This window comes from Coffea arabica, chromosome 2e, assembly GCF_036785885.1.
Source record: "Coffea arabica cultivar ET-39 chromosome 2e, Coffea Arabica ET-39 HiFi, whole genome shotgun sequence".
NCBI lineage: Eukaryota > Viridiplantae > Streptophyta > Magnoliopsida > Gentianales > Rubiaceae > Coffea > Coffea arabica.
The window spans coordinates 12,175,316-12,197,736 of record NC_092313.1 but is presented as its reverse complement, the minus strand read 5'-3'; the positions used below and the strand labels follow the sequence as shown (position 1 = coordinate 12,197,736).

At 36.8% G+C, this 22,421-nt stretch overlaps 3 protein-coding genes across 13 annotated transcripts; all 3 read left to right on the top strand.

Annotated features, from left to right (window-relative positions):
• Positions 1-970: 970 nt before the first annotated feature.
• Positions 971-14,609, top strand: LOC113726070 (uncharacterized). 3 transcript variants are annotated; one of them, XM_072078973.1, is made up of 22 exons: positions 971-2,017; positions 2,779-2,893; positions 3,315-3,415; positions 3,720-3,811; positions 4,517-4,652; positions 4,775-4,843; positions 5,016-5,117; positions 5,296-5,394; positions 6,136-6,246; positions 6,605-6,811; positions 7,166-7,273; positions 7,998-8,093; positions 9,215-9,271; positions 9,530-9,676; positions 9,792-9,851; positions 9,978-10,082; positions 10,940-11,101; positions 11,376-11,449; positions 12,096-12,219; positions 13,228-13,319; positions 13,656-13,776; positions 13,854-14,609. In XM_072078973.1, exons 1-22 carry the CDS (start codon positions 1,304-1,306, stop codon positions 14,004-14,006), a joined length of 3,045 nt encoding a protein of 1,014 aa, XP_071935074.1. In that variant the 5' UTR covers positions 971-1,303; the 3' UTR covers positions 14,007-14,609. The 3 variants fall into 3 exon arrangements, 2 of the variants coding, with proteins under 2 accessions (XP_071935074.1, XP_071935075.1); XM_072078974.1 differs by lacking the exon at positions 6,136-6,246; XR_011840219.1 differs by lacking the exons at positions 12,096-12,219; positions 13,854-14,609 and having other exon boundaries at positions 13,656-13,728.
• Positions 14,610-15,158: 549 nt separating this feature from the next.
• On the top strand, positions 15,159-20,143 carry LOC140004090 (uncharacterized). Of its 6 annotated transcripts, none has more exons than XR_011840220.1 (9): positions 15,159-15,896; positions 16,224-16,351; positions 16,885-16,932; positions 17,024-17,137; positions 18,173-18,241; positions 18,328-18,384; positions 18,599-18,780; positions 19,512-19,592; positions 19,679-20,143. XR_011840220.1 is itself a non-coding variant. In XM_072078975.1 (9 exons), exons 1-9 carry the CDS (start codon positions 15,716-15,718, stop codon positions 19,742-19,744), a joined length of 888 nt encoding a protein of 295 aa, XP_071935076.1. In that variant the 5' UTR covers positions 15,163-15,715; the 3' UTR covers positions 19,745-20,143. The 6 variants fall into 6 exon arrangements, 4 of the variants coding, with proteins under 4 accessions (XP_071935076.1, XP_071935077.1, XP_071935079.1 ...); XM_072078975.1 differs by having other exon boundaries at positions 15,163-15,896; positions 18,599-18,742; XR_011840221.1 differs by having other exon boundaries at positions 15,164-15,896; positions 18,599-18,742; positions 19,461-19,592; positions 19,679-19,729.
• Positions 20,144-20,159: 16 nt separating this feature from the next.
• LOC113726069 (uncharacterized) lies at positions 20,160-22,048 on the top strand. Of its 4 annotated transcripts, none has more exons than XM_072078981.1 (4): positions 20,160-20,296; positions 20,590-20,652; positions 20,756-21,305; positions 21,601-22,048. In XM_072078981.1, the coding sequence occupies exon 3, from the start codon at positions 20,841-20,843 to the stop codon at positions 21,303-21,305; it is 465 nt and encodes a 154-aa protein (XP_071935082.1). In that variant the 5' UTR covers positions 20,160-20,296; positions 20,590-20,652; positions 20,756-20,840; the 3' UTR covers positions 21,601-22,048. The 4 variants fall into 4 exon arrangements, with proteins under 4 accessions (XP_071935082.1, XP_027105375.1, XP_071935080.1 ...); XM_027249574.2 differs by having other exon boundaries at positions 21,598-22,048; XM_072078979.1 differs by lacking the exon at positions 20,160-20,296 and having other exon boundaries at positions 20,515-20,652; positions 21,598-22,048.
• The last annotated feature ends 373 nt before the right edge of the window (positions 22,049-22,421 follow it).

Here is a 22,421-nt window from a genome sequence, read left to right as displayed (position 1 = left end):
ACATTAAATTCAAGTTGAGCATGAGTTTAAAAGACAAATAAGAGGTCAAAGTATTTGCCCTCTCATTCATAATTCATTAACTCCCTTCTTTATTTAGTTTAGAATAATTTACACATTTACCCATGTACCATGATATCAATTTTTTGAGATCACACATTTAATCGTGAAACAATGAAGATATTTTTTGGATTAATATTGTGGAACTTTGACTCAAACTGAGAATAAAAGGTCGTGTGATTATCATCTAATTTAGAAAATGAGCTGATTTAGGAACCATCATTTTATCTGTAATGTGCATAGTTTTTCTTACTCATCACTTAGGCTCCATCTTGTGTGTTTTGATAGTAAATTATTTGAGATAATTTTGTGAAAAACTACTGTAACACTTTTTTGATATGATATATGTGAGATAAAAAAGTGATTGAAAAATGTGTTGATGATGTGAACAAGTCAGTGTGTGTAAATAAGGTAGAAATAATGTATAATGCAAACACAATATTACGCCATTTTATTCCCTTTTGGTCAATATTTTTAGATGCTAAAATTAGACTCCACATTGTATTTCTATAACTGAGAAATTGGAATATGAAGTAACTACCATAGAAGACTTGTCATGGCATAAAATTATAAGAATAAGAATTTTTCCTTGTCGATAAAGAAACAAGATTAAAAAAATTAAGATCTTGGAAGTTGCTAATACACCGTATTTTGAAGGATAAATTTTGTCTTTAAACTTTTAACATTCAAACAGAGGGCAGCTTGGAGTGAAATCACGGTGTATTTTGATGGAAATCACTTGAAAAAAAAATATGAAAATCACTTACTATAGGACCTAAAGATCCAAAGTTTTTCTTGAGTGAGGCAAAGTCCAACTGCGGGTCATGTTCAGGGAGCTTAGGGTAATTAATCTTTTCCTTTCATTGATTTATAAACTCCTTTCTAGCGATAGTCAAAAGCCTTTTCGGTGAGTAGTTACGCTTGCTCCACGTGAGATGAGATTTGTAGTTTCTCGTGAAACCTCTTGCTTTTTCATGATTTTTTAACTAAAAGAAGTTTCTTCTTGGGAAAACCAAAAAGATCTCACTCACTTCCGCTCCTTCCTTCCTTCCTTCCTTCCTTCCTTCTTGCCAGTTCCCAAAACAGTCTCACAAAAGAAAACGGAAGAAGCGGAGGATGCAGCTTCTACTAGTTCCTCAGTCCTATTCTCTACTCAACCGTAGACCAAATGTAGGCTTTATTTAGACAATTTGTCAATCACAAATTGAACAAATCCTCCATTTTCATTAAAACCTCAACAACGGTAATGTCAGCAGCAATTTCAGTCTCTTTTCTCACCACGCCATCACTCCAGCAAAGACCCTTTTCCCTTCTTCCACCCTGCAATCTACGCAGCCCATTTTCAGTTCGGTTCCGCACCTCCAATGGTCGCCACTTGATCCCACCTCGAGCCTCCAATGACAATAATGAACCCCAGCAACTCACTGAAACCACGCCTTCAGCTGTACCCTCAAACTCCTCGACCATGATCACTGTGCAAAACGAGGATAGTTTGGATTCAACCCTTTTCTTGATCAGAGCCCGGAACAGGATTGGACTTCTCCAGGTCATTACTCGGGCCTTCAAAATCCTTGGCCTCACAATTGAAAGAGCCACTGTTGAATTGGAAGGAGAGTACTTTGTTAAGAGTTTTTTTGTGACTGATTCTGATGGGAAGAAGGTTGAAGATACTGAGAGCTTGGAGAGGATTAAGGAGGCATTAGTGGACGCTATTGACGGTGATGGCAGCGTGAGTGGGAGTGGTGGAGTGGGGTTGGTGAGTGGAAGAGGGGTGGTGGTGAGGAAAGCTGGGCTGGGGATGGAATCTGGGGAGAGGAAAGCCAAGGTGGAGAAAATGTTTGGGTTCATGGATGCGTTTCTAAAGAATGATTCATTTAGTTTACAGAAAGATATTCTTGATCATGTTGAGTATACTGTGGCCAGGTCAAGGTTTATTTTTGATGATTTTGAGGCTTATCAGGTAGCGCTCCTCCCTCCCCTTCCTGTGGTTCTATTAGAGGTTTCATTGGTTGGTGGTCGATGCCACAAATATAATGCACAGTGCCCTGATAGATGGAGAATTGGGATGCACAATGAAGGCGTCTTAAGTGTCTTCTTTCCGTAATATATGAATTTGTTGCACGTCTAGTAGAAGTTCATGCTCAAATGAATGATCTTTGTGTAATTTCACAAATTTTTGAATCCTAAAAGCTTGAAGCATAACCTGTTGGTGCTGGAAAGATTGTTTATCATTATGAACGCTAATACTCTTAGGTACTGGTTGGAATGTTGGATTCTATTCTTTGGCCTTACTGGTGGTCCTGTGCATTGAAGTTCAGATCCTTGTTGAATTACCATCTCATAAAATCAGTTAAATGGTTGGAAAGGAGATGATTTACCTATCTAAGCACACACCTCTACAGTTAGTAGCGACATGAATTCTATTTTTTCATTAACATATGCCATGCGAGTCTACTGAACAAAAAAAAAAAAAAATTCCAGGTTCTGCATATAAATTTGTATATTTGCTTAGGGTTATATGCAGCCTTCTTGTCAGGAGCGGAGTTTAGACTCAATACTCCTCTTATATCAATGAAGAAGACCAAGACAATATCATTCTAGTTTGACTTGATGTAATGTACCATCACCAAGTTTGCACATTTAAAGAGCAATTAAAGCTGTTTGATTCTTGAGTTCTCATATTACATTTCATGACCATTCATTTTGTACTGGTATGCGCAGGGATTGTCTTACAGTGTAAGAGATCGACTAATTGAACGGTGGCATGACACTCACCGATATTTTAAGAAAAAGGATCCCAAGCGCCTTTACTTTCTTTCACTTGAGTTTCTTATGGGTACATTCTGTTTTTAAGTTGTGCCCTGCGATGGTTGATTTCTTCATGTGCTTTAGTAATTAGCTAGTGCTATATGTGCCACATCTTCTCTTGAGCCTATCATACATGCCACAAGTTTCGTACTTTTTTAAAACTGGGAGATGGAATAACAGACTTTTCTTCACTAGTTGCTGCATTGATTGTAGAATGTATCTTTCAGTAAAAGTATTAGTAAAGCCTAAAGGCCATGCAATAGGAAAGCAAATGACACACACAAACACACTCTCTCTCTCTCACACACACATACACCTACACCGACATCCGCACGCTCACAAGCACACCCACACCCACACCCACATACCCACTCACCTTGACACTGGCATGCTTACGTAGCTGTAAGATTTTTGTTCTTTTGACTGACAATTGCTTCTTTGATTATCAGGTCGATCATTGTCAAATAGTGTCATAAACCTCGGTATCCGTGACCAATATGCTGATGCTTTGAACCAGCTTGGTTTTGAGTTTGAAGTTGTGGCAGAGCAGGTTTGCTTGTTTCATTGTCTGTTCATCATTTTAGTCCATTATCTAAGTACAAAATGTACTAGATGTCTTACTTTGTAAAAATGAAAGGAAGATAAAGATGGTTGCTCAAAAAATTTTAGGCATTTTTGGTTGAGAAGATTGTTTTGGCAATTGTTTATGATGAAAAGAATGTACTCAAATTGCATTTTAACCCTTGATTCCTGCATTTGGAGTAAATTGTTTCTGTGTGGTCCTTGTCTCTACTTTCTCTTGTGCTTATTCTTAACTTTCATTTGAGGCTTTTCTTGTTTCCTTCTCCCCAAAGGAAGGAGATGCAGCTCTTGGCAATGGTGGCCTAGCTCGCCTTTGTGCTTGCCAAATGGATTCTTTAGCAACTCTAGATTATCCAGCATGGGGGTATGATTTTCATGATTATGTCATCTTTAAAATTAATTATCATTTTTTTCAATGTCAACCTCCGAATCCCTTTCGAGTACCTTTAATTTTAGAACTGCTTTTTAACTCAAGGCAAATTGGTTAGCTTCTCGATGGAAATCATAACCTTAGAAACAGCCTCTCTGCTTGTTAGGGAAAAGCTGGAGATACCCTAATCCATTCCAGATCTCTAGGTGATCAGGACCTTGTTCAGGATTTGCCTTTTGAGAGGCACTGTGAGACTGTCAAACAGAGCAGAGCCTTCATGGCAGCCTGTTTTCTGGTTAGGAGGTTGTCAGAGCCCACAATCTATTTTTATATCTTCTAATTTCTCTTGAGAAGTAAAACTATATATGCGGGAACGTCCAGTATAGTAATAAAGCTCATTATATAGCAGAAACGGTTTTAGTAGTGATTAAATTGATCTGGAACTATCTCCACTAGTTGTTGGAAGGGTAATGTGGATTGCAATGAGGAAGGATAAAAAATGTTCAAGATAATTTAATAGACAATGATGCAAATATAGATAATATATATATTTTTGTTAAGCAAAAGATAAGCCTGCAGTGGCACCCTTCTTCCAGAATTTTTCATTGATATCCTTTTTTCTGACTAGGTACATAACCACATATTTGCATACATGAAACTTAACAAATTTTATATATTTCTTTTCGTTGTAATCTCCAGTTATGGGCTGCGCTATCAGTATGGTTTGTTTCGACAGATCATATTGGATGGGTTCCAGCTTGAAGAACCTGATTATTGGTTGAACTTTGGGAACCCCTGGGAAATAGAGAGGGTTCATGTATCATATCCTGTGAAGGTTTGAAATTACTAACATTGCCAGATCTTTTAAGTTGGTTTCTTGGTTGCTGGTCATATTATCTATCCTTGTCTAAAATGTCTGCATCTGTTCTTTTGCTGGCGATACTCTTCAATAACAAGTTCTATGGAACAGTTGAAGAGGAAGGTATTCAGGGACAGACAATTAAAGTTTGGATACCTGGAGAAACAGTAAGCTGATGATTCCATTATTACATTCAAGATTACAGTACGCCTTTGATGTACATATTAGTTTTGGTTGGGTCTTTTCTCATTAGAAAGCTCTAGTGTTGCATAATGCTGAATAGAAGTAATTTTTTAAAGTTGTTTTTTATGTGTCGCTTAATTTTTACTATCTCACTAGGTTGAGGCTGTTGCTTATGACAATCCCATACCTGGTTATGGAACGCGGAATGCTATAAACCTCCGATTATGGGCTGCTAAACCAAGTGATCAATATGACATGGTAGTGTATTTTGTTCCCTTGTAAGATGTTACAACTATGTAACCTTTTACATCTCAGGATCCCTGAAAACAGATTTTTATGTTTGAACACTATCAGAATTTTAGATTCTCATAATTCAATGGGTTAGTGTGTTTCCTAACCTTCACCTTGTTTTCTGCTCTGAACTTTGTATTTTCAGGAGTCTTATAACACTGGTGACTATATTAATGCAATTATGGACAGACAAAAGGCTGAAACAATAAGCAATGTACTCTATCCAGATGACCGTTCCTATCAGGTACATCCTATGTTTTACTGTATTTGGGAATCAATTCATTGTATTGGTGCTAAAAATTATTGTGACTATCATTCAACGTAAATCTAAACTGCTTTTAAGGACAGGATAGATTGAATGACTGCTTTGCTTTGTTAGTGTGATGACTTGTACTTATGATACCTTACTACTAATTTCCTGATAGTCATCGTTACCTGATCTATGAGAACATAATTTTAGCTGGCAAGCCACATTGTCCTCAAAAGCATATACATGGCTATTAGCTGTGAACAAACTTTGATTTGGGTTGGAGCTTCTATCATGGGTTGACATTATGCAATTGAAATTTTAAATGCTTTATATTAATTGTTGCTTATCTATTGATAGGTGGGACCTTGGATGAAGTCATCATTTCTCTAGTGCAAGTTTGTGTAGATGCCTCTTTTAATGCATGAAAGGTTCTCACTACTTGTTTGCTTGGCTTGGCTTATACCTTCACTTGTAATCATGCTACTGTGCAGTCGCATATTTTTGGTGGTGCACCTGCTTATCTTATGCCATCACCTAGCTTTTTCTCTTTTTCTTGTATGTGGCTGGTATCTTTTATCATCATCAGGGTCTTTGAAACTATATTTGGTTATCATCTACAAATTGTTGGAAACATAATCCTATGTGTCTTTAAGCTCAAATATAATCTCTCTCTCTCTCTCTCTCTCTCTTTTAAGCTCAAACATAATCCTCTTTATCATAATTGTCATACTTCAGGGGAAGGAACTACGATTGAAGCAACATTATTTCTTTGTCTCAGCATCACTACAAGATATCATTCGGAGGTTTAGAGATGATCACAATAACTTTGATGAGTTTCCTGAAAAGGTTGTACTTACCTGGTGGTGTTTAAATAAAAAACATAAATAAATGAACAGTTTTCCCCAACACCATGCTCCCTCACCACCCCCCCCCCCCCCCCCCAAAAAAAAAAAGAGAAAAAGAAAATAACGTGAGTGCTTATAAGATAGGCTCTGGATCATCAATTAAACTGCCAAAGGCTGATCACATTTAGCACTTTCAGCCAATGATATATACACACAAAACATACTCGTGCACATGCTCATAGATTAGAAGGGAAAAAAGAAAAGGCTTTGATAAAATGTAGTATCTGTAATCTCTTCTGTGATTAGGATCTTTTCTTTTCTCTAATATACTTAGCCTATTCTCTGGAATTTTCGCTCAGGTTGCTCTTCAGATAAATGATACCCATCCATCGCTTGCAATAGCTGAGGTCATGAGAGTGCTTGTAGATGAAGAGCACTTGGATTGGAGTAGAGCATGGGATATCACAAGTAGAGTTTTCTCCTTTACTACCCATACCGTACATGCTGAAGCACTGGAGAAAATTCCTGTTGATCTTCTAGGAAATCTTCTTCCAAGGCATTTACAAGTAAGTTGTCTTTCACAGAACTCACATACTATGCACCTTCAGCTACTTGTGCTCTGGGCATAATTAAATTTTAACGTTACATGCAAAGGTGAAACCTTTAAATTGCATCAATGACTTTATTTTATTGTGTTTTTTCCCTTCCAAATTCTTGAATCATGTCCTTGATGACAAGATTTGTTGATCAACCATAAGCTTGTTTTCTTTTGTTCTTTTGGGAAATTTTCAACAGTGGGGTGAAAGTGTGAAAGGAGCAATAAGGATAATATGTCAAATGTCATTCAAACTCAAGCACATTATACTTTGTGACTTATTGACTCCAAATTTCACCAGATATTATTTATCTTTTTGGTGCAGATCATATATGAAATAAACTACAAGTTCATGGAAGAGTTGAAAAGTATGATTGGCCAAGATTATGATCGCCTTTCTCGGATGTCTATCGTTGAAGAAGGTGCAGTGAAGGTACTAAAGAAAATCTCCAATTCTATTGGATGTTTGCAATAATTGCCTGTTGCTTTCTTGGTTCCAAAGTGAAATTCCTCTTTGTTTTTCCTTTTCTTTTGGTTAAGCTATTATCAAAAAAGTTCCGTATACTAATCTGTCTGGTTATTTAAAGTTTCTACATGACCATCTTGCTTCCCGTTTCTTCTTGTGGACTTCCAAAACACTTAAAAGACTTAAAGTTGGATTGCTTCAAATAAAGTTCAATTGACTGAGTAAATCAAACGTGCAAACTGAGGTGGAGGAAATTATACGTTATAAACACAAAAATGAAATACCCCTTGTGCAAGTTGCTTGATAATTGCTGATTTTATGAATTTTTAGCCTAGTTATACAGAATCCTTTTACTAGGACCTTGCATTCACTGCATCCAGCAGATTGTTTGCTCATCTTTTGCGAAGCACTTCTTGTAGGCTTGTTATTAATGTTTATCTACACTTCCCTTTTGACTCCCTCCACTCTTTGTGTTTGCTCTTCTACATTTGGTCTGATGCTTGTTTTCAGGTTATGTATTTTGGACCATATGTGGATTAGTCTTTAGCCGAATAATTTGGAGAAGAGAAAAGCATGAATTTTTAGTCTTTATCTTGAAGGCTTTCTCTTTGGTTTGCCAGTATTTGCTTGATTTTACCTGACAAATTATGGTGCAGGAACTTATTCATGATAATCTTCTTTGAGTTGACAGAGCATTCGAATGGCAAACTTATCAATTGTTTGTTGTCAAATTGTGAATGGCGTCTCCAAAGTACATCTTGATTTACTTAAAGAGAGGGTATTCAAGGTAATTTCGAACAAATTAATTTGTCAAGTAGCATATCTTTCATTTTGTACCTCCTCAGATGCATAGGAGTTAGTGCTTGATGAGATTCTCAAGTTCTCTTAAGACAGCTGCTGCTTCAGCAGTATTTAAATTACCAGATGTTGTTAAGCTGAAATTTGAGTTAGGCCTCTTTTTGCCCATATTTTATCCACCATCCTCATTATATTGGCGAAACAAAGCTTTTAGAATGAAGTGCTTGGTGGACAAGAACACACTAGCAGTAAGATTTTTATGATCACACAAAGTATATCTTTTTTCCATACAAAATAAATCATAAGAAGTTGAAATATTATTATTGTATCAGTCAACCTAAAGCTCATGACTGGAAAACAAATTCAATCCACCTTAATAGGCATAATGAAATTACAGGACAGAAGATTGAAGTGTGATTGATTTCATGATTCTGTTTCCCATCTTTCTGGAGAAATGGAAAGGATTGACAATGAATGATTGCCAGAATGGAAATTGGATATTCCCCATGGGAGCATTCAGTAAAATGATGAGGGTCCTGTAGAAGAAACTTGCATATACTGTTTCTGTGCTCCTCAAATTTATCAAAAAAATCGTCCAACGCAGAGAGTACACTGTCATATTTAACTTCCACAGTTTTCTATTTTACCTTTGTACATTTCGTAGAACGATGTGCAAGCCATTTTATCTTGATCTTTAGTTTGGTATTTATTTTTACAAGCTGAGTGAGAGGCTTAATAAGTAGTAGTCAGTCTCTCTCTTTATAGTTAAATAGTTTGCAAGGCCAAAACCACCGAGCACATTTGAGCCACATGGCAAGTCTACGAAATATTGTTCTGTCTCAAAATCCTGGTCGCATTCACTAAAAAATTTTACTGGTAGACATGTCTTAGTGCTTCAATCCAGTACATTTTCATCATTAATCCTGATTGTCTAAGACTTTGGTCTTAATTATTGGAGCAAGATTTGTATCAATTTGATTTGCACGACAAGATAGAAGTTTCTTTTTTGTTTGTTATACACCTACTGTTCTGTTTCTTTTAATGTCAAGGATTGCTTTAGAAGCCATATGTAGGAAACAGAAAACTAATATTTGTTATAACGTCTTGCAGGATTTTTACGAGTTATGGCCTCAGAAGTTCCAGTACAAGACAAATGGAGTTACCCAGGTAAACAAAATAAAATTGTTTTCCCCTATTGTATACCTCTCTTGAAGTTGTGGTTTCTCACCAAGAACTCAGACAAGATGATTTGTATTACTTTCTCAATCTGTGATTTCTTAGTCATTTTGGAAAGGAATTGGTTGTGTAGTATTGTCAAAACACATTGATATTTGCATTGTTTTAAAACTTCTAATATGTGATTATACAAGGCATAGTAGTTTGTCCTGGTAGTAAATGTTCTAACTTCTGTACATTGTTTATCAGCGCCGATGGGTAGTGGTGAGCAATCCAAATTTGTCTTCACTTATCTCAAAATGGCTTGGAACAGAATCCTGGATACGCAATGTTGATCTCTTAGCTGGTTTGCGACAACATGTTTCAGATCCTGATCTACAGCGTGAATGGAAGATGGTAAAACATTGAACTTATTTGCATTTTGTAGTGATCTAGAAAGAACTATTTATGGTGCTGCTATTGCATTTTGAGTATAATGCTGGAAATAATTTTAGTTCATTGACTTGCGTAGGTGAAGAAGGTTAATAAAGCGAGGCTCGCAGAATATATTGAAACACTTAGTGGAATAAAGGTTTACTGATATCTACATTTGTTCAAAGTGTTAAGTCTCTTTGTTTGCTGACTGCCAACTTTACGCTCTTGCATTTTTCGAAAGCTTGAATTTCATGCAAAGGTTTTTTGCTGTTTTACTTTGCAGGTCAGTTTAGATGCAATGTTTGATGTTCAGATAAAACGAATTCATGAGTACAAAAGGCAACTGTTAAATATATTGGGGATCATCCATCGATACGACTGCATAAAGGTATCTAAAGCTTTTAACCATATATAGATACATTGGGCACCATGTCTTGATATGACTGCTGTTAGTTGAAAATCTTGTAGCCAATGAGCCATTTGAATCAAATGGCTCGAGAGAAGGTTGTAACCATAAATAGCAGTGGTTTTAACTCTGTTCTACTTGTTAGGATATTTTGCATTAATTATGTTATGTGAAGCAACAGAACTAGATAGTTTACTTCAGGGGTAAGCAGACTTCAGTCCTGACTATTAAACAGTTATTTTGTCCTAATTAGTTCTAGAGTTCTCTGATGTTTAAGATCATGGAAAGGATTCTGCTCCTCTTGCACAAAGTGCCTTATGTCCTTTTGAGTAGCGGAACCTGATTAGACTTGGATGTGTCATAGATGGATTGTATTAATCTTATACTACAAAATGCGACTACTAGTTATTTCTGTATTTCATGTTCAACCAGCAGAAAGATGCCCATAAGATTTTATGCAGCTCTTTGTCATCTTGAAACTGGTTTTTACTTTACCTTTAATCTAATGTATTCGGCTTCTTTCCCCAAAAGTTCTTTTATTAGAAGGGAGTTGAAAGCTCCTAAGTTTGAACATGGTTTAGGTGATGGTTCCCCTGTGTCCCTTTCTTGTAGGTGTAGTATAGGTGATTAACATCATTACTTTGTCGATGTTTTACATCATTACGAAGGTTAATCTTTATCTTCAAAGAATAATAAAGGATGACTAGAGAATGTTTCAGTTTTGAAAGTAGATGCATAGTTTTATTCCTTAGTCTAATGAACTTCTAGATCCTGAGGGATGATATACTAGTCTGGGTAATATTTTCTTTTTCTTTTTTCTTTCTCCCAATTTCTGATAGAATATGGAGACAAGTGACAGAAGGAAGGTTGTACCTCGTGTCTGCATAATAGGAGGGAAAGCTGCTCCTGGCTACGATATTGCAAAGAAGATTATCAAACTTTGTCATGTGGTAGCAGAGAAAATTAACAATGATGCTGACATTGGGGATCTCCTGAAATTGGTAGAGCAAAAAACTCATTTCTTTGCCCGTGCTCTTATTCTTAGTCTGTAAGATAAAAACTATTAAGAATGAGTGAAAATGATGCATAAAAACCTACTATAGTTTTTACTGGGTTGGTGGTGGGAGGGCTGGGACCATGTAACTAGCCTACTGTGATTTCTTTTCACTAATTGCGGAACATATAAAGACATTATTCTTTATTATTATTTTTTTAAAATTCTCTTCAGTCTACATGAACTAGGTAGAGTTATTGGCTCATTCATTGGTACAACAGGTTTTTATACCCGATTATAATGTCTCTGTGGCTGAACTGGTTATTCCAGGAAGTGACCTCTCGCAGCACTTAAGGTATGTCTTTTCTCCTGTCTATGTTGATCATTCGTTGCCTTTAATCTTTTTCGTTAATTTATTGTGGTTGACTGCTACTGATATATCATGTTTTCTATTCAAATCAAACTTTTGCATGGGAAGCTGCATACCTAAATTAATCCTTTTCTGGCCATTATATTCAGTTTCTTCTTGTTACAAGCATTCAAGGTATGTAAATGACTTAGAAAAAGTGTGATCTATCCTTTCTATGACTGTGGATATGGGCTTTGAGCAACTAGTAGTATATCCAATTCCTTTAGGATTATCATGGCATCAAAGCATTAATTGCCCATAAGGTCATTCAGAACAATGTAAAACCCTAGAAATTTAACCAGAGCCATAAAGTTTCAAACCTAAACCGTCATACTAGTTCTTGACAAATTTTTAGAGCTTGTTGATGTCAACTGATGATCAAGACCCCGGGATGACTTTATGTGGCTGTCCATACTGGGATTTTAGGTGTGCTTGGATAAAGATTATATGTAATGTTTGTACTGTTAGCTTGATGAACAAAGTCCTGAACTGCAGCTTGCCAACTAAATGCGGTGTATTTAGGATGATTCACTATGGTTTTTTGGATGTTATGCTACTTTCTGTGTCTATAATTTGTTCTATATTTTTGAAGTACGGCTGGACATGAGGCATCTGGAACTGGGAGCATGAAATTTTTGATGAATGGTTGTTTGCTGCTAGCTACTGCTGATGGGGCAATAGTTGAAATAATGGAGGAAGTAGGAGCAGATAACATGGTAATTACCATTAAAATGATTGATCTGCTTTAAAAAAATTTTCTTTTGATAGTTTTGCATGGTGAAAGGCAATTTTCATTTGAAGTTTGCTCAAGAGTGAATGCCTTAGCAAAAATGCATGCGTACTGAAGATTCTGACAGCTTTTGACATGTGGTGAAAACACCATAAAGAAAATGCTAGGATGGAAAGCAGTTGTTTTTGATGTGCTAGTGAAAAGTTATAAAATGAGAAAAGAAAATTCCATGTGAATTGAGTTACTTTTTTTGCTCATTTTATGCTTAGGTTTTATGAAGGTTTAAAACCTTGTCCAACTGTAGCATCCAAAAGCTTCTTAATGCATTCAGAATGATTTCTTCCATTAGGATGTAAGTTATGATGCTCTGAAGAGCAGGCTTTATAAAAGAACAAAGGTCTAGATACCTTCATTTTTTTCCTTTGTTTTGCAATTTGTTGTTCTTTTAGAAGTGCAAGAAAATGGTAATTTGTTTGTCCTTGGATTGTTTGTGTTTGTATGTGCGCATGTGTGTATGCCTTTTCTTTTAATTTGATATGACGCGTATACATTGTTGCAATGCACTTGCATGGTGGTTTGTCAACTGAATTTAGTCAGCATGTTGAGCATTTAAACCAGTATTTTGTGACATGGCACCTATTTATATCGATTGTAACAATAGTAACAGTTCTGTTGCCACTGTATGGCCATAGCAAGTAATGGATCTCTATTAAGCTGATGAGCTGTTGTGCTGAAAGCTACTAAAATACAATCTGAGAATGTGCTAGCAGGAAGAATGCAACTTTGACTTGATATCCAAAGATGTGTTGTTAATGCATAAGCATATGGAGTTTGACCTTATTCTTATTGGGTTTGCAGTTCTTTGGATATGTGTTTATGCAAATTTACTTTTACTGGTGTGCTCTAGCTTTAAGGCATCCTCACCATTGAATTATTGTTTGTCTTGCCATTTACTCGTGCTTATATGATGAATTCACTCCTCAAAATTTGGCAGTTCTTATTTGGTGCAAAAGTGAATGAAGTTCCAGCATTGCATGAGAAGGGAGCTTCACTCAAAGCACCCCTTCAGTTTTTGAGAGTTGTAAGGTAAAGAGTCATTAAGCAATCTCACTGTTCTCATCAATGATTGCTCTGTTGTTGTAGTTCTGTGTTTTGCTTTCCTTCCTGCTGAGTTCTGACATATGTATGGTTAGAACCTTTGGCTCCCACTAGAGGGGAAAACCATAAATTCCTATAGCGCATCTGAAAAATTATGCATATTTGTAAACTTCCATGTAAGAGGTTGGCTGCAAATCCTAATATTCACCCTCTTTGTGAATTATTTCTTCTGTGCCTTGCCGTCCCAATATGTGCTTGTGCAATGACTATTCAAACTCATCATTAAACTTCTTTTTACTGAATCAGTGTGTCCATGATTTGCAGAATGGTCCGAGATGGTTATTTTGGCTTCAAAGACTATTTCAAGTCATTATGCGACACTTTGGAGGATGGGAAAGATTTTTATCTCCTGGGATATGATTTTGCTAGTTATTTAGAGGCTCAGGTAGTGTTCTGGCCTTGGGCAATTGTTTTGCTTCCTTAAAATTGTGGTAGGACTAAATCAACATGATATTGTTGCAGGCTGCTGCTGATAGAACATTTGTTGATCCAGAGAAGTGGATTCATATGAGCATCCTGAGTACGGCTGGCTCTGGAAAGTTCAGCAGTGACAAAACAATAGAAGAATACGCAAAGCATACCTGGGGAATTGAACCTTGTAAATGCCCTTTTTGATGCAAAACATTGAGAGTTCCAATAGCAGCAATAATGTATCTAGAGAGCCGTCCTGAATTGATAGGCAGAAGCAGCCTGTTTGCATGGGCAAAGTACTACCTTGTCTTTCCTGTCATGATCTATGCTCTCTAAAGTACAATCAGTGGCAAGGGTGTGTGATCACATTACCACAATGCTTCTTCTCTGTTGCTTTAGACACTGGAAATTTATTCATTCCCTGGTAGAAGCTGCAGAAATGGTTGCATCAGCATCAGAAAGGCAATAAAGTGCGTCCTCTCTTACATCAAGATAAATTCATCGCTGAAGTTAGAAGCTGCAATAAATGGTTTCGTCCATGATGTGGAATGCAACTTGTATCTCTCATTTTGTCTCAATAGATTTTATGATACTATACATGGAACCCCAATAGATGATAATGTCAAAAGACGTCCCCCTGATTGAGCAAGGTCTCGGTTAGCCTGGGTAACAGATTGGGGTAAGGCCTGCAGCTCCTTAACTTTGGCAGGTACTCCCTCCTTCCCATTTGAAAGTGTCATACTTTCTATTTTAAGATATCCCAAAATATTTGTCACTTATTAAAAATAGTAAAGACTTTTCATTCAATTTCACTCTTTTACCCTTTTGGTCCCCACAATAATCAAGTTAAGTGTGCCCTTTGAGCTCACTTGTTCAGTATTCATGTGTTTGAAAAGTTCATATGAATACGCGCGTGGAGTGAAAAACCATAAGGAACTTGGTTGAGACCTCAGCACGCACAAGATATATGCAAACAAAACAAAAGTTCTGGTTCTACCCTCCAGTAGTTGTTTAGGCTTTTAATTTGAATTGGGATCAATACCTGAACTTATTGCATTTACACGAAGAGCTTTGGCGAGGGACAAAACGGTAAGCAACTCACCTATGCTGGAACTATTCATAAAAAGCACAGTTTACTGGAACTATTCATAAAAAGCACAGTTTTCTAAGTGCGACGAAATTTTTGGGACGAAGGGAGTACTAGATAGTAGCAAACACCAACTCAATGCAGTTTCGCAATAGCCTTGTCAAGGACCTCCAGGTTACTAATAGGCAGATAGATATCTATAGATTTGAGTGGGTTTGCTACTTTATTGTTTCTGCATAATTTATAGGCAGAATTTATTGTTTCTACTTTATAGCTACTAATTTTCTTCCCATTCTTATTGACCTTGGACCTGAAAATGTACAATTTCAATGGGGAAAGGAAGTTTATAAATTTCTAACAACGTCTAACTCTGCCAGGGTTTCAAATGAAAAAGAAAGGGGGAATAAAAGCAGATATAAATGAAGAAATGAGAATTTTCCTCTAAAACTGTTAAAGAAAAGAAACAGTAGCTTTCAGATTTACCAAAACAAGGGGCCCAAAAAAGAAAATGAAGAAGAAGGAGAAGGGGGAATTAGCGTGAATTTTGTGCATTTGAAGATCAACAAGATGTCCAATATTTAAAGAGAAATGCCAAAAATGGAATTATGCTCCCAGATATATTTTAATACGCTTCGGCTTAGCTTCATAAATTTTGTTCTTTTCTTTCATATTTTATCTCTAAATAACCCGACTCGTTGTAATGTAACGGTTGAAAGTAGTAGTTAGTTTAGTTAGGGAGCGGTCATCTGACAAGTGACGATCAAATCTTTCCTCGTACGACTCAAACTTCTAAAGAGCAAAAGCTGAAAGCGGTAGTAGGATTGGAATGTCGATTCTCTTAGCTTTGTTTGTGGCTACGTTCACGCCTCTTGTCTCATTCCTCGAATCAACGACGGCTTTGACTTCTCAAGTCAGCACTCGGACTGCTTTGTCCGGAGACTCGCCGACGACATGCGACTGTCTATTCTGCGAAGTCAAGGAAGCCCAGTTTAAGCTCGCTCAATTAGGTCACTTCTTTAAACTCTATTCATCACCAGACGGTATTCCGAAGAATTTGAATTTAGTCATTTTAGATTTTATGTATTTGCTAAATGAACCAATCTTAGGATGTGTTAATAAGATTTTAATCCTGTGAATTTCTCTCCTTTCTTCCGAAATATGTGGCTCGAACAATTTTAACCATTGTTTCTGTCAGGAGGAACATGATAAATAAGATTATTATGTGGGTGGGATAGATTTTTGCATTTTGTCTCTAGTACTAGTACTCTTATTGACTGACAGCGACGCAGTCATTGGACAAAGAGAATCTTGACAATGTGGTAGTATCAATGCAGAGTCTGCACTTGTGAAAAGCTCCCAGGATTTGAATGCTAAAGGTCTACATGCCAGAGAATGTGAGAAGAAAATTGAGGACTTGAACCTTGAGATAGATCTTCTAAAGACTGCTTTAAAAAGCTTTGAGGTTGGTCCTCTATTACAAGCTTGACAAGTTGCTGCACTCGGTGTTTTTTGAACGGACAAGTGTGCTTTTGCTAGTAATCAACAAATTAGTTGGTCTCAGACAAAAATCATTTAGTTCTTTATATGGAACAACACTTCCCCCCCCCCCCCCCCCCCCAACCAATGTATTAGCAGAAATTTGTGTTTGAGGGAGAGACCTGTCATAGGGAATGATGAGGTAGTTGACAGCAACTATGGTCTTTTTTTTCTGCCTGCACATTTTCCGTTGTTTTTTACAGGTTAATTTTCTTGTTCTGAGCACAGTTCTTGTTAGCTGTTCATCCATTTGGTAGTACGATGTTGATATGGTTAATATGCATCTAGTCATTGTACGTTGTTAAACTGCACATGATTGTCAAGACTGAGATAATGATTTGTGGCAGAAGAAAATAGAAACTGTTCTTAGCCTTTTAAATGAAACGTTGAATAAAATGGGAAAAGTACTTGCTGAAAGATGATGATAAATACATGATTAGATATCTGATTTGATTGCAGGATGTTTCCTCACATGCAAAGGAAAAGCTTTCTGCTCTTGAAGGAGAGGTATGGAATTTTAAATCCACTTATGTTTTCCAAATAAGTAATTTGTTCAATTGTTGAACATATATAAAGAGTAGAATTGGTGATTTTGCAGCTTCAACTTCTTTGGTCTGTCTCAAGGAGAAACAATTTTGAGATCCACACGCTTGAGCATAGAGTACATGATGCTGAAAAGAGATTAAATGCAGTTACATCAAAAGCGGAAAAGGTCAGTGGTATGTAATGTCATTGATGATCTAGTTACTTACTGAAGATTTACTGTGGGAACTACTCTAGGAATTACCTAAATAATGCCTATTTTCTTCGAAACTTGTGAGTTTGTTATGTTTATTGTCTAGAAGACAGAAAACATCTGGCGTCAAAAATATTACTTCGAGTTCCATCTGAAAATAATGTATTTATAGTCAGCATACATACTCTGTATCTTTCCTTCTCAAACTGTTCTTTTTTGGCACCATAAAATTCATTTTGTTGTAAGTTTGTAACAACACGAAGGGCCTCCTCTCTAGTTGTGGTGGCTCGTTATTAGGTGTAGAAGTTTAGGATCTATAAGGTAAGAGAAAGAAAGTAGTAGTAGAGAAGTTGCTCGATATGAATATCAAGTAAAGCCTGATTGTGGCAGAGAACTTTTATTCATAGATCTGATGCTCATTACTGATAGCTATCTCTCTGGTCTGTTAGGGGAAAAAGATATGTCTTATTAACTAAATTAAACTTTAAAACTTTTGTCTTTAATTTTCCCTGTGGAAATGTAACAACATCCTTCAAAGAGATAAGATGGAATTGACTACAGCAGTAAAATGAAAAAGTTGTGCATGGTTTGTCTTTGGTTGCTGGTATTTTCATGTCTTTCTTGAGAGGAAGAATGATGAGTAATCATTTGTTTTGGTTGTATTCATACTGGAAAAAAATTTCGTCTTCTTATTGAGATATCTGTGGAGTATGCAGCTGGTCCTTTTCTGTTTGGTAAAGTTTTGTTTCTTGCATGTTTTAGTGGAGTGTGGCATTATCAGCTATGACTTATATGGTGGTATCATCTAAAGGATATGCCAGTTCTTAGAGGATTGTTTGTTGAAATATTAGATTGAAAAGGGAACAACATCTAACTATGAGAAAAATGTAGTTCCGAACTTGGATTATCCCATGTTTTGTATTTGATGATAATGTTTATGTTGCTCAGCATCAGTTTCATTTAATCAGAAGTGTAAATAACTAACTCTCAACTTTTTCTTTGTGCGTACAGATGGCTGATATTGTATCTGAACAGTGGATTCAAATTCAGCAACTTGAACAAGCTGTTCAAATGATACAGGTGTCTCTCACTGCAGTTCAAGTTTTGTACCCATGTTGACAAATTACTCAACTCATAGTTGACTTGTTTCAAACTTTTATATTCAGGTGAGGGCATTGAAGGTTAGAAGGCAGCTGAGGACCGCAAGATGTCCATTTGTGAAGGTTGCGATTCTATATTTTACTCCTTGCTCTGATTTATTACTAGTGAATAATGTACTATCAAACCAGCAAATGTTGGCAAGATCTCTTATTCATGATTTTCTTGCATACTTTGAACAATACAAGAACCTAATGACCTTTACTGTTGTAGTTTGTGAGAAGTTTATTCTTGCATACTTTGAACAATACAAGAACCTAATGACCTTTACTGTTGTAGTTTGTGAGAAGTTTATTTGCTGAACGCCTTGAAATGCTAAAGGGGATTCTAGACCCATATATAGCCACAGGAAGGTCCGTTTTGGAGAGGTCTCCACATCATCTGCAGAGAACCTTTTCAACAGTAGAATATTGCCATCACTGGGTATGCTCTGCCTCCTTCTTCCCTCTAGATTTTTTGAGGTAAAACTTTAAGTAATTTTCAAATTAATGAAGAATTATAATTTTTATGAGATAATTTGTCACTTTGCATTTTCTAAGAAACTAGTTCTTCCTCTATTTTTCCGTCTCCTGTTTCATATACTGATTGCTGATCCCCCCCCCCCCCCCCCTATCTGGTTCTTTTGTTTTCTTTTCCCTTTCTTTTTAGATCTGATTTTGGATGGTGGTTACCAATGAAGTATCAATCAACCATAAAGAAAATTCTTTTCCTGCGAACTTGCAAGTCAGGCCAATAATGTTGGATCTTTGCTTTTGTTTTGCCTCTTAGTATTGGGGTACTGATAGTAATGGATGGTTTGGCACCTTGAGACACAGTTTTTGCTCTCTTGATATCACTCATCGTAAATTATTTTTCTTTTGATCCTGTTTTGGACAAAGCCTGCTTTCTTGCTCAAGTATACATGGTGAACTTGCTGTGACTTGGACTTGGAGTACTATCAAAATGAATTGTGTTAAAAACCATTACAATCGACATTTCCTCACAAGATTTCGTTTGTTCTCTTTGATTGATCTAAGTGGCTTGAAATCAACTGAATTGGCTGGTTCTCAAGCTGATTTTCTGCTTGTACTCTTTTCACGTCCACTTCCTATACACGAACAGTGGCATATTTTGGACAGACTAATGGCTTAATTTCTTGCAGTAGACTGACTGGGAGGGATTTTTGGATGATCTTAACACGTGTATTATTTAGTTACAAGGTTGTATCAAGCAGTCAATGTTGAGGAATGAGTTTACTGCAGTTCTTGCTAACGACGAAGTGGTGTTTTTTCTGGTAGTTCATTTTACTTCTATGTTTTCAAGCTTGATGATGCGTTGTAGACATGTAATTTGTTAATCTACTCATCTGAAACAATGCAGGCTTCAGCATTGGTCACCTTTCCAATATTAAGCATCTGCATGTTATTTTCATCACGTTTTATATAAGTTGGGATGAATCTCTTCTATTGAACAAGTTGGCATGCTCTTCAGTCTTGAAGGAAGCTGGCACGCTCTTCATCAATATCTTTACTCAAGAAAGTTTAATACTCCTGATACAGTTGCAGACAGAAAGGGTTGTGATAGCTACTGCATCAACATAAGAGTTGGAACGATTATAACTTCCCTTTCTATGCTTCAGCTAAATGGTTGGAACAATCCTATGTTTCCTCACTGTAATGCCACCCTCTTTTCAGGGGTGCATCAAGTCAATTCCACTAATGTTTAACAAAGTGACTTCTTAGATTTGGTATGTCTGCGAAGTTTTTCATTGGTTAGGCATCAGAGTCAAAGATCCACTTGGAAGAAATGTGGAAGTGTCAAATGTTATTTTGGTTTTTGTGGCCATTGTCTTGTTTCTGCTAGCATTTACTTTAATGTTGCGTGGAGATTAAAGATTGTTGCTTTTGTAAAATCAAGGAACGAGGAAATGTGGGCATGAATAGGGATTTTCTGGGCCAAGGATTGGGGATATGACGAGAACATACACATATAATGAAGGTAAGAGCTGACAAAAAGCCACCGTGTCTATTTTGTTTTTAATTATCACCATTTTTTGCCGTGAGGTTTAGAGTTCAAATTCTGTCACAGTTAAAAATGGGAACGATGTAAGGAGGGGTGAGGGGTGAGAGGATTAAAAAAAAATTTTATAAAAAAAAAATAGAAAATATGTTTGGTCTAATCCTAGTTATCAATCATATCAAGTAACATCTCTTCTGTTCGCCTTTTTATCCTTCGGACAAATGGATTCGCACGATTAACTCTATCCTTGTGACGTTTTGCACTTGAACCAGAAAGGAAGATCCAAAAAATTGGGGGAGGAAATTATGGATACTCTGATTTTCCAGACCCTTGTTGTATGTAATTTCACTGAATCCATCTCGCTCAATCTTTCTTATTTTTCTTTTTTCTGTTTTTCCCCTCCTTCCAATCCTTTAATTTGCTGTCTTCTTCTTATAGGCCTATCAGTAACAGATGATAGAAACGATCCAGCAAACAAACGCAGAGGGGAAAATGGCGAGAGGACCCCAATGATGCCAAGAAAATGGAAGACACGACATGGGAGCAAAGAATCCATGCTTTGACCCATATCATAACCAACCCTACAACCACACCACCCCTCCATTCTCAATTCTTCATAGCCGCCCAAGTTCCCTGCTACATCCACTGGGACTACCCGCCAATTCTCTGCACCAAACCCTCTTCCACTTTCCCATCTCTGCATCTCAAATGGGCTATCTCTCTTTTCCTCAACAAGGTCTCCAGATTGGGTCTTCCCCGGACTTCTTGGAGGTCCAAATGCCCGTTTCAGCTGCCCCCACCGATCATCCTTGCTAAAGGAGTGGAGGAAGCTCAGTGGGGTGATGCTGAGAAGAGAGAATATGTGAGGAAAAGATTGAGAAGGAAACGACTTGGGAGCAATGTTCATCCCTTGATTCCAATTCTTGTACCAAATCTATTGTTGTTTGCCCTTCTGTTCTGGGATCCTGTACCAGAGTACACTTTGTAGGTAAATTTCTGTTTTATCATCATCATCATTTGTGGATATTGTGAGACCACCAACGTACCTTTGGGTGTTATCGTGTATTTTGACTTTTATTGTCGCTAATCTATATTGAGCAGGACTTGAAATTGGGAATTGTTATTAAGCAGTAATATCTAGCTTTGCTTGTGCTGTCACTTGCAGTTGTTAGATTAATCCCTAGATAGTATTATGGAACGAAGAAATTGCAATTGCTTGATCAATTTTTTGCCAATCATCTACTTTAGTTGAATGGAAGTATTTCCTTTGGAAAATTCAGCAGGAAAATTTGTTAAACTCTGTTGAGCGTCTGCCGTTCTTCATTTTCCTTTGAAAGCTGTTTGGATATGTGCTTAGTTTCCAGAAGCTTGGGAAAGTGGGAGGAAGAGATAACTTGGGCATCCAACTCATTTAGGCATCAGTTTAAAAGGGTAACCTTTGCAATTACAGTCTATAAACTGTGGAGTGCTAGGAATGCTGTGAGGTTTTTCAAGCTAAATATACAACTGCTACTGGGATTATGAATTCCATCATTGATATGGTGTAGAATGTGGTCAGAACTAGGGACAAAAATTCCAGGATGCAAGGAGAATTGTGGATTGGCACTACGACAGGACCCTCACTGGATCAGTTCTGCTAGATTTTTGGATAGTCTGTGAACAGTCAGTTGTTCCCTTGTGTGTAGTTGTCATTGCTTAATGCTTATCATCAATAAAAATCTTTTTTTTTTTTTTTGCTTGAAAAAAAACGCAGTACAAGATCATAAAAAGAAATTCTCTCTATTTTTTTCCTCGAACAGCGGAAGAATCACCAAATTCTCTTGTGATTTCTCCTTCACATTCTTTGGGTTTCTTGAGAATAATACCTGCCTATTATCTAAATAAGCGGAACTAGTCAAGGTTGTGGCTAAAAGAAGGGTCCATGTTTGGATTGCATTTTCTGAATTTTTTATAGAAAAATTAATGTAATAATTTGATATATGTGAAGTAAAAAGATGTTGAGCATCAATTTTTCTTTGTTTTCAAAACAAGACCACTAGTGTGATCTTCTGTCGTTTTGGACGGATACTTTTTAATTTCTGTCGTTTGGGAGAAACCGTGAAAA